The sequence below is a fragment of the Thamnophis sirtalis genome, unplaced genomic scaffold, assembly GCF_051295495.1.
Source record: "Thamnophis sirtalis isolate CommonGarterSnake01/CBP01778 unplaced genomic scaffold, rThaSir2_p1.2 scaffold_11, whole genome shotgun sequence".
NCBI classification, from domain to species: Eukaryota; Metazoa; Chordata; class Lepidosauria; order Squamata; family Natricidae; genus Thamnophis; species Thamnophis sirtalis.
The window spans coordinates 36,079,843-36,091,448 of record NW_028261391.1 but is presented as its reverse complement, the minus strand read 5'-3'; the positions used below and the strand labels follow the sequence as shown (position 1 = coordinate 36,091,448).

Sequence of the window (11,606 nt, the reverse complement as noted above, 5' to 3'; positions counted from 1 at the left end):
CACCATTTGCCCATTTCAATCTCATAGCCAAAGTTTCTCTCCCATGTTATTAGAAGGCTTTTATCCATCTCTTCTTTAGCATCTTGACAGGTCAAAAATTGATAAATCTTCGATAACATTTTCTTATCTCCGCCAAACAAAATCTTATCTAGCCCCTGAGGGTTTGGGTACATCCCAAACCGTACCTTATCACTTTTAAACCTATTTCTAATCTGTAAATATTCCCACCATTCCAGATTCCTGCCCTGCTGCTCTAATTCCATCTTTGCAAATTCCCAGATCTTGATGAGGTGTGGTTGGAACAGCTGATTTATGGCAGCAGAGATTTAAGGCTTCAGCGCCACCTGCTAGCTAAATCCAAACTAACTTTGGTCATTGCCCTATATGAAGCACAAGCCGGGGAGCAGGCTGCCCTGTCAGCGGCAGTAATTCAAAAGTGTCAAGCTGCCTGACATCTCGCTTATAAAAGAGTTGTCAGACCCCAGTTTTTTGTTCATTGTCAGTTGTGTTAATAAACGGTTATTGCATCCATTCGTCTCCGTGCTGTTACCTCAGGTGAGTATTTACCAGCTCTATAATAGCCAAACATCAACTTAGCCATTTTTGAGAATTCACAATTTTGGTTCTTGCAGGGATTATTTTTTCCACGTTAATTCATAATTATCTTTCTTCATCACAGCTCGACCCAAGGAAGCTTGGGATAGGGCGGCCACTGGGGCCTTGGACCGCATTGTGCCTTTGCGGCCTCTGACTCGGTGCCAATCCAGGGTAGCTCCTTGGTTTACCGAGGAGGTCCAGGAGATGAAGCACCGGAGAAGACACATAGAGAGTGGTTGAAGGGCCAGCTGGTCCGAATCTGACCGAACACTAGTAAGAACTCATATTAAGTCCTACTTAGTGGCGATAAAAGCGGCAAAATGGGAACATTTTTCCGCTCTTATCACATCCGCAGAAACTGCCCAGCTGCCCTGTTTAGGGTGACCCATTCCTTACTTAATAAAGGAACTGGGGATGACCCCTTGCAGGGCAGGGTTGAGGAATTAGTCCAGTATCCACAGGACAAAATCGCTCAGATTTGGACAGGCTCTGGACTCTGACTGGGTAGATTCAGGCAAGTCAATGGGGATTAATCTTATGGAGACTATCTGGAATGAATTTGATCCTGTGACTCCCGAGGGTGTGGACAGGATTATGGGGAGACTTAGTGCTGCCACTTGTGTGCTGGACCCGTGTCCCTCCTGGTTAATTTCGGCTTCCCAGGAGGTGACATTAGGCTGGCTCCAGGCGATAGGTAAAGTATTAGAGGAACAAAGATATGAGTTTAAATACAACTGAAATTTTAATTTAGGTCTAAACAAGAATCATTCTGAAAATTTTGATGCTAAAGCTTTATCTCACTGGCTTGATTCACACATCATGATATTACCATAGTTGATTAAATAAATCACAATTAGCTAAAGTCACAGAGCATGCCAAGCTATGAAATGTGGTTTACAAACCACAGTGCCTGTATGTATATTATATGCAAATCCAAAACCAAACTCCATTAAGGCTTAATACAATTGTAAATCCAATCATTGTTTTATTCTTTGTGATGTAACTATAAATAAACATACTGTAACATTATCTTGAGTAAGTATAGGCTGAAATCTTATGTCTGTGTGTGTTTGTGCCAGTGGAGGGTTACGACCAGTATGCCCCGGCACGGGCGTACTGGTACCTGCCGGGAGCACCACTTACTGTTCCGGTATAGTGTTCCGGAGGGCCTACCTGCCTGCCCGCGCTCTTTACCAGTATTTGAAGTTTTTAGGGCTTCCGCACAAGCGCAAGGAGCATAGGACGCCTGCGCGATGCTCCGCCAAGCAGCTGGAGCGTCGCAGAGGGGTTGCGGAGTGCTGTGGGTGGTAAGTACGAATGTGCGCGCTGCACACGTTCATGTGGTGGGCGCCCAGCCCCATTGCACTGTATCAGTTGCAACAGGATCCGGAACCCACCACTGGTTTGTGCACATGTATTCATGTTTGTGCATATGCTTATTACTTGATTTCATTGTATCTGATTATTGCATAACCGACAACTGAATGTATGAACTGAAAACCATTGAAGTGGTGTGAAGGAATACAAATATTTGATGACTTACACGCAGAAATCATAATATGCAAGCAATAAGCATTCAAATTTGAACCACCCAAGGCTATTTGTGTTTCTAACATACCAGAAGTCTACAAGAAAAATGGAGTCCATATCATGCTTGGCTGTTTTCCATCTTCCCTACTTCATCCCCTTTCTACAACTCAATTCAAATCAGGGTAAAGCAGAAATCCCATGAAAGTTGAATCATTAACATTATCAGCATAGACACTACTTTTTTCTTCTCCATATAACTGTAGCCAGACTTCATTCCCCGATTCCAAATGGAGTAAAACAGATCCAGAAGCCTGATCCACATTGTTTTCCTGGTACTGGTCATAGGTGATTATGATTGCCGTGTCCTTCTTGAATAAACTAACTTTCACATCTGAGGCATATACACTGAGATGATATGCAAAATAATATACTCCAGAAATGGTGCATTGGAACTTTCCTGTGACGGCATTGTAGTGATTTTGTTCATTGTAGAAGACCTTTGTAAATTTGATAGGCATATTAATATAAGAAACTCTGGATGTTAAACCAACACTAAAGGCAGATCGATAGACAGTGGCACTTTCCCCCTTCGATCCTGGAATGCCTGAAAGACCTGGTGGTCCTGGAGGACCTGGCACACCAGGAAATCCATTAAATCCCTTTGCACCTATAAAGTAAATTGAATTTTTTTATTAGGATAGTTCATTCTCATTTAACTGAAGACTCATATCTGATTGCATTATATTACCCTCTATTTCTCTTCAAGACACCAAAGTCCTCTTATAAATGGCAATAACAGCAGTTATAACTAATATTATAGTTAGCGATGAATCCTGTGATTATTTATCAGAGGTTATTACTCATGAATTCCAAGCACTCCATCTTTTCAGAGTTATGAGTTTAGTGATAGTACTCCACCAAGAACAAATAGAATGACTCCTAGCTTAATCTTCTTCATAGTTGTACATTTTGGTGTTCAGGTTTTAAGAAGATCCCCACATTCAACTGTTATTGAGGCTATGAGAGCCCATTAATCAGAAATTGCAGTTGCCCCTCTTCCTGCTAGCTTCCCAAGATATGGAGCCATTCTAATCACATGAGAAATATTGTTCCATAGAAAAGGAAGGCTGTAGAGAGGATATGAGTCTGATATCCCTATCAACAATACTCTCCTAGAATGTGTTTCTAAATAGCCAGATACCATTCAATGCAGGTAGCCCTAAAGATGCACTAGGGACATTTCAAAATATCTCTGTACCTCTAGTTCTGTGGTCATAGCTGTATCAAAAGTTGTGGGGGGGGGAATTGAATTGAATTGAATTGAATTGGTTTATTTATAGGCCGCCCTTTTCCCTGAGGGGACTCAGGGCGGCTAACAACTCATAGGGAGGAGGATACAGACAATAACATATAACATTACATATAATTAAAAAGTAAACAACATTCATCCAACATTCGGGTGGGGGCAGATCAATCTCTACCCCCAGGCCTGGCAGGATAGCCAGTTCTTGAGGGCTGCGCGGAAGGTCTGAAGGGTGGTGAGGGTACGGATCCCCACGGGGAGCTCGTTCCAGAGGGTCGGAGCTGCCACTGAAAAGGCTCTCCTCCGCGTAGTGGCCAGCCGGCACTGGCTGGCAGATGGCACTCAGAGGAGGCCTAATCTATGAGATCTAATCGGTCTCGAGGAGGTAATCGGCAGGAGGCGGTCTCCCAAGTACCCAGATCCACTACCATGGAGGGCTTTATAGGTGGTAAGAAGCACCTTGAAGCGCACACGGAGATCAACAGGTAGCCAGTGCAGCTCGCGGAGGATAGGTGTTATGTGGGTGAACCGAGGTGCACCCACAATCACTCGCGCGGCCGCATTCTGGACTAGCTGAAGTCGCCGGATGCTCTTCAAGGGCAGCCCCATGTAGAGCACGTTGCAGTATTCCAGCCTAGAGGTCACAAGGGCGCGAGTGACTGTTGTGAGTGCCTCCCGATTCAGGTAGGGTCGTAACCTGGGCGAATGCCCCCCTGGTCACAGCCGACAGGTGGTGATCAAAGGTCAGCTGTGGATCCAGGAGGACTCCCAAGTTGCGAACCCTGTCTGAGGGGTGTAAAATTTGGCCCCCCAGCCTGAGTGATGGAATGCTAGCCAAATTGTTGGGAGGGAATTGTTGGGAATCCCTTGGGAATTTTCATTGGTATACCTCAAGGCACATATGGCCTTGGATCTAGTTTAGCTATAATGGGAATCCAGTGCTAGTTGGTGTAAGAGATCCAGTTTACCAAGGGGAACAGCAGGCTCTACTATCTCCTCCATTTACCTAATGGAGGAGATAGTAGCATTTGCAAATGGGAATGGATTCCCCAGCTATTCCTGGAAAAATCTATTATCTGCCCATAAAAGTGGTAGATGGAGCAGAATATAATTCTTTAAGGGGCAACAGTGGATTTGGATCAATACGAAATAAAGGATATTATCAAAAAACCAAAGTGCTGATAGTAGCAGAAGAAACAGTAAGCATTATTTTAAATGAGAAAGAGAATAAAGATATCCTTGACCATCTATCACCTAAATGAGCATCTTTTTCAGTCTGCCATTTATTTTGATTGCAGTAATTTCTGCAAAACATGAAGTCTCATAAATAGTTATCTGTTGTGGATGCATAAGTATGCATTAATAAATAAGGGATATAATAGTTGATTTTGTTTTCCTTTGCCAGTACATGGACATGGTGGTTTCCCATTGTATATAGGAACTTTGTTAGGACGTGATTATCTTCAGCTAGATACTTTTAGGAAGCTATTAAAAGAAAAACATATCTCTTTATCCTGTTTAACTGATGATAAACTTTTCATGGTAATGACAAGGATAAGGATTCTCATAATATTGCTTTTATGACAGGGAGGAAGGATAAAAATGCCAGTATGTATCATAACCAGTCATGACATGAATGGCAACATATGGGTAGTAGATATTTAATATTTGTGTTTGCATAACACCCTTATTTGTTCTGACAGTCAAATCAGCAGGTTTTTTGGGGGGGTGGGGGGACGGGGACATCTCACAAAAAAAGGAGAGAAGGCCTCCCAAGATGGAAAGAACAGGTGAACAATACTGGGAAAACAGAAAAATCACTTTACTTTGAAAAGAAAAAATGTTTCAGGATTGCAAATGGATGCACCAAATGGCAGTATCTGGAACATATGTGTGGTCTTGCCTTCCCCCCCAGTTGGATAAAAAGATGTTAATAGGGATGGTTTTGGACCCAGTGGCTCGGTGGCTAAGACGCTGACTTTGTCGATCAAAATGGTCGGCAGTTTGAATCCATAGTGCCACGTAACGGAATAAGCTCCCATTATTTGTCCCAACCTCTGCTGACCAAGCAGTTCGAAAGCATGTAAAAATGCCAGTAGAAAAATAGGAACCACCTTTGGTGGGAAGGTAACAGTGTTCTGTGCTCCTTCGGCATTTAGTCATGCTGGCCACATGACCACGGAGATGTATTCAGATAGCGCTGGCTCTTTGGCTTTGAAACAGAGATGAGCGCCGCCCTCTAGAGTCAGGAACGACTAGCACATATGTGTGAGGGGAACCTTTACTTTTACTTTGGGGGTGGTTTGGTTGCATTATTATTTTAAAGCCACTTTGCCCACTTTTACTTATTCATTGATCTATTTACATTTATTTTATCTACAGAGATCATGCAATCACTGATATACTTTGCCCACTAATGCCATTTTAAATTATTATACTTGGAAGGTACTGTAGATGGCAAAAACAACAAAAACCCCAATGCTTTTTAATACTAGGGCTATGAAGTATCTTTAATTTCCCCTGCTGGAGTGGGGCATATCATGATTAAAGTTAATGAATTTGCAGATCTCATTTCACAGTCTTGAACACTACTGTTAATGCCCTGGCAGCAGTAAATCAAGAACTTGTTGGAATGAGACAAGCAACTATACAAAACCAACTGGCTCTCCGATGTGCTAACTGCTACTCAAGGAGAACTGTGTGTCATTATTAAGGTGGAATGATATCTGTTCATCCTGGACAAGGCTAAATCCATATACTGATAAAACCTTTGAGACCCATTGCGATGAAATTATCTGTGCTGAGTAGGCAGAACAATGATGATGATACAGATTTTCCCCTGCCTAAATCACAGCTTTTGTATCATTGATATTTGACATGAATCCTTCTACTCACTTTCCAGAACATTTAATAACAATCACAATTTGTTCAGGATACATTTGTTCTCCTATGTGATAATCATAATTTGTCTATATAAAATGGATTACCATATTTCTAGAACTAGATGGAAAGCACAAGTTGTGAATTGAATATAACTAAAATATATATAACTAAAATAATAATTATACACATCAAAAGGATACACTGATTTGCACCAGTAAATTCTTGATACATGTTTTTTTGTCAAAGTCTGTACAACTCCTCCCCAAAACCCAAAATTTAATAAAAAACTTAATTTTATTTTGAATTACTTAGTCTATGGTATTTCTTTTAAACTTGTACTCCTTTATTATCCCCACTTCTTTTTTAAAGAAATCATACTTAATTTGCTGGGTTTTATTTTACTATATTGACTAGTAATTTTTGAATGTTCAAATTAATGTTTGTAAACGGGATTTTTTTTCTTCCCCAGGTTCAATGAAGAATTCAACTTTATAATTATATTTTTAATAACCTGCTATTCTTCCTTTCACCTACCGTGTTAAAATATATTTCGTAGAAAGTCATGAGAAGAAAGAACTAATTATCCTCTTCTAGAATATATATTTGTTCAATATCTAATGCCACATTTAATTTATTTCTAAATATGCTACTTGATACAGTCTGGTAATGTATTTTACAGTGTTGTTTTTTGCCTTGTGCTTCCTTTATTATTGGGTTCTATTATTATCATTTTATTCTTTTTAATTGTTCTGCTGCGATATGACCTGACCAGATGCATTTGGAAAGCAACTTTCAGAATTTCCAGCAGGTGTTTTTGGAAAGAGTTGCTGGCCAAACACATCTGAAAGGTACCAGGAAGGCTGAAAATAACTTTATTCAAATATTACTTTTACTGGAAGTCCTGAAAAGAAAAGAAAAACTAGATTTATAGTTTTCATAAACAAACACATTTCTTTTTTTCGGTCAGTTAAATCTACAAGGACATCAGGTTTTCTTTTTATCTATCTGATTTGGCTGCTCTTTCTGTGTACTTAATGACAACACTATTCAGATTTTCTTTTAACATCAACATTCTGTTTCTGGGCCATCTACAGCATTCTATATTTCTATATTTTCTTCCTATAAATCTAAAGAACATTTTTGAAAAAGGTCTATCTTGAGAATTCCTGGTGTAAATAGTGTTTCTCAAAATTGTAAGATTTGTGGTGGTCAACTCCAAGAATTCTCCAGCCAGCTATACTGGCTGGGGAATTCCTACAGTTGAAGTCCAAACATTTTAAAGTTACCAAATTTAAGAAACAATGGTATAAATAATCATCTGCATCCCATTAAACAGTAAATCTGATCTAAATGAATTAAAGCAGCCTTATCACTTGATGTCACCCACATATATTACACAACACTTCCCATAATCCTTAGCTAGCACAGGAATTGTGTTGCAAAACACCTGGAGGACAGTAGATTAGAGAATACTGCACATCAAACATACCGTTCTCACAGAAACAAGCTGAACACTAAACCTCTCACCTAGGTCTCCTTTCTCTCCCCTTTCTCCTTGTCTTCCATCACGTCCATCTCTCCCCGGTACTCCATTATGACCTGGGTGACCTGGTGATCCGGCCATCCAATTTGTACAAGATCCTTGAGGCTGTGGAGAGGTTTCTTCTGCAGAACCTTCATGGTTACAACTAAACACCACTAGCAGCACCACAGAACAAAAAAGGTGGCTTGATGCTTGTTTCATGTTTAACCTGGAAAAAATAAAGTGTAATACTATCAGACATTTTTTTAGGAAGAAGCAGTGGTGGATTTCAAAATTTTTTAGAACCTCTTCTGTAAATGTGGCCTGCTTTGTGGGAGTGGCTTGCTGGCCATGTGACTGGGTGGGAGTGACTTGCCAGCCATGTGACTGGGTGGGAGTAGCTTGCCAGCCACGTGACCGGGTGGGAGTGGCTTGGCAATCATGAGACCGGGTGGGTGTGGCCAACTCATAAAATGTGGTTAAACTCACTTAACAACGCTCTTGCTTAGCAACTAAAATATTGGCTCAGAAACTGGCATTTGAAGCACGCAAGTCTTAACTCTACAAGCTACAAGACCCTTGCACCCCTAACCCTTTAGAAAAAAAACCCAGTGATGTTCAAATTTGATAGCTTTAAGACTTGTGGATGTCAACTCCCAGAATTCCTCGCTCTTTATCTTGATGATGTGCGGACAGGCTTGGGAAAGGAGCTGGAACCGGTTCTAAACGGCACTGTAGATTTGTGGAACCTCTTCTACAGAAGAGGTTAGAACTGGCAGGAACCCACCCCTGGGAAGAAGATACATTTCTGCAAAAACAAAGGAAAGAAATTATTGATCTACAGCAGGGGTGTCAAACTCGATTTCATTGAAGGCTGCATCAGGATTGTATTTGACCTCAGAGAGTCTGGGGACATGGGCATGGTGGGCATGGCCAGATCAATGTCACTTGTGTCAGGGGGACACCTGGGGTGGCCAAGTGCTCAGGCAGGACATCCCTGAGACCCTCCCTCACTCTCATTATAATCTCCTTCCTTCCTTCCTTTTTCTTCTTTTTCCTTCTCTCTTCATTCTCCTTTCTTCCTTCCTTCCTTATTTTTTCCTTTTTTGCTCTAGTCCTATCTTTCATGCTTTTTCTTTGTCTTTCCTCTTTCCCTTTCTTCTTTCCTGCCTCTTCTTGCATGGTCAAATGCAAAAGGGGAAACATTTCTCCTTTTGTTTTGTTTTTAATTTGTTTTGATAACCCTTTGCCAGTGAAAGCAGAGCTTGGGGGAGGGAGCTCCGTTTTCTCTGGCAGAGGCACTGCGGGCTGGTTCTTTGCTGTTTCCAGGCTGGCCCCACAGGACAGATCCAGCCCGCAGGCCTTGAGTTTGACACCCCTGATCTACAGCTTTCAGTATTTTTCAGCAAAGGTCATGGTGGCTGAAGGTGCTGAGTTGCAAATAGCAATAACTAGAGACCTTAGGAAACATTGGAAGTGGCTTTATCTCAGTTCAGGCCATTTTTCAGTCTGATCCATTATAGTGAGAAGTGATTTGTTCTTTATTCTTCAAAATTTCAAGGAGATATTCCTGCCCTGATTGAACATGGCTTCAATTTGAGAGCTTATGATTCTGCATGCCAATTTATACTTACCACAGTTCCTCCCTGGGACTTATATGCATATTTATATCAGTGAATGTGGAACAGATTTAGGAAATATGAAAACTCTTAATAATTCAAGATCTGGCTATCTGTGGAACCACCCATTTCAAATAATATTTGCCTGTCTAGTAGGATCAGATAGATGGCCATCTCTTCACTAAGAGAATGTAGTTTCTCACTCATTGTCCTTCTTTCGTGAATCAGCATTTCCACAGATATCTGATTTTCCAGAATACTATTAATATGTTACTTTCAAACACCTTCTCTCACATTAAATTTTACTCCAGCACTTTCCTGCCAGCTCCTTACCCTATTTCAACTCATCCTTCCCATCAGAGAGAGACTGTATGGAAAAACCTTACCAATTCTCTTCCCCACCCCCTCTCCAGCTTCAGGTTATCAACAGCAGTACATTTGTATGTCAGGGGGATCCTATGACAAGGTGGCAGAAAGTGTGACCTTTTCCATTCTGACAGCCTGCAATCCCATTATATTTTGAAATATTATTCAATGTAATGAAGTTTATCTTGGAGTGACTGGCAACCACATATGCATCTGCATTTCTGGAACTTCTCCATCCTGCATACTGTTCAGTATGTTTTGACCATGCCACATTTGTTATTTATTTGTGACTAGAAAGGAATGCATTTCTCATTGGCATACCCATCTTATACAGATATAAATGGGTGGAAATACTATCCTTGATCTCATGATGTATCATGATATCACAAATCTTCAGGGAACATAGGGATATTATGCAGTTCTTTTGCTAAAAGTTATGAGTGAATTTACTGTGGCAGAGGTCTGCAGAGAAGGCAACCTGACTGCAGGAAAATAAAACCCAAAAGGAAAGTATATGAATGCCATATTATCTATTGAAATGAAAAAAAAAACAATTGGGAATTTCCAAAATTGGCACTCAGAACAGAGGTTTTCTTTAACAATTTATCGAGAAAAGCAGTATTTTCCTTTTCTGAGAAAATCTCTCACTGCATCATGAAATAAAACTTTCAGTTTAACTAATTGATTCAAATTACAGTTCTTTAGCTGGTTGTTTTTAAGACAGTGAAATTTATGCTCAGGTTGAAAAGATTGTGCTGCACAGCTAATGACACTGAAAATGGCCAGAAAATACTAAAATTTCAAATTTGCAATTAATAAAACTCAAAAAGATTCCAAACCTGCTACATTCTACATTAAAATTATAATCTATTAAATGTTCAATCTCTGATTATTAATTCAAACAGTTTAGAACCTTTGGACAAATGCAGCAACTAAGCAGTTTAGTCAATAATAATATTCAAAATAATAATAGATGATAATATTAGCACATTAGAGGACAAGCAGAATTTCTGAAGAAAAGTACAGCTTAGTGCACTAATCTGTCCCAAAATGCATCTTTCTTACCACCTGTTTAGGTGAGGTCCTCTGTAGTTTGCAGGCACATCAGAAATGCAGTGGAGAGAATAGTGGTCCTTGGATCACTTCTCACAAAGAGGCACATGGAACTGTCAATTAAGATGCTGCCCTTTAGGTTTGTTACCTAATCTGGTAACTATATGCAACATCATTGCAAATTGCAACATCATTGTGAGAATTCAAGAATTAAGCACGCCACTAAAATCTAATGTGGCTTATTTTTTACTTGCTGTAGACAGGGTAACTTGTTGCTACCAAGGCACTGAACTTTTAATTATTTTTATTGCAGCAAGGGTCACAAAAATGTGATGGTAAAATAAATAATGTTCACTGGAGTAAGGCAGGATCAAATTTGCAGAGTGAATTTATGTATTTTTGATTTTGTTTGGCTTTTGTTTCTACAGTCAGATTAAAGCAAAATACGAACCTGAAGATGAAATATAATACATAATGCCAACCCTTACTTTAAAAAAATACAGCAATTATCATGCTGATGAAAAATACAGATTATTGTTAAATTTAATGGTTTGGATTGATAAAATACATAAAGGAGACACAAATTATCTATGGGACATGCCATACTTGTCCATATCTACTTTATATCTTAGGATGTTAAGTGTACAGGGAAGAAAAAGCAGGTTCTTTCTATGTTCATGCATTTTTAAGTGTCCCTTTGCTTTAACCTTTGATACTGTCTCACATTCTGTAT

General features: G+C 40.0%; 1 protein-coding gene across 1 annotated transcript; it reads right to left on the bottom strand.

The window, feature by feature from the left end:
- Positions 1-1,316: 1,316 nt before the first annotated feature.
- On the bottom strand, positions 1,317-10,967 carry LOC148043607 (adiponectin-like). Its single transcript, XM_087725520.1, has 4 exons — positions 10,886-10,967; positions 7,834-8,064; positions 5,710-5,720; positions 1,317-2,794 (listed from the first exon to the last, which is right to left on the bottom strand). The coding sequence occupies exons 2-4, from the start codon at positions 8,055-8,057 to the stop codon at positions 2,295-2,297; spliced, it is 735 nt and encodes a 244-aa protein (XP_087581646.1). The 5' UTR covers positions 8,058-8,064; positions 10,886-10,967; the 3' UTR covers positions 1,317-2,294.
- Positions 10,968-11,606: the final 639 nt, after the last annotated feature.

Bases quoted from the DNA above. Each gene is read 5' to 3' on its own strand.
- LOC148043607 (XM_087725520.1), bottom strand. From the start codon at position 8,057: ATGAAACAAGCATCAAGCCACCTTTTTTGTTCTGTGGTGCTGCTAGTG.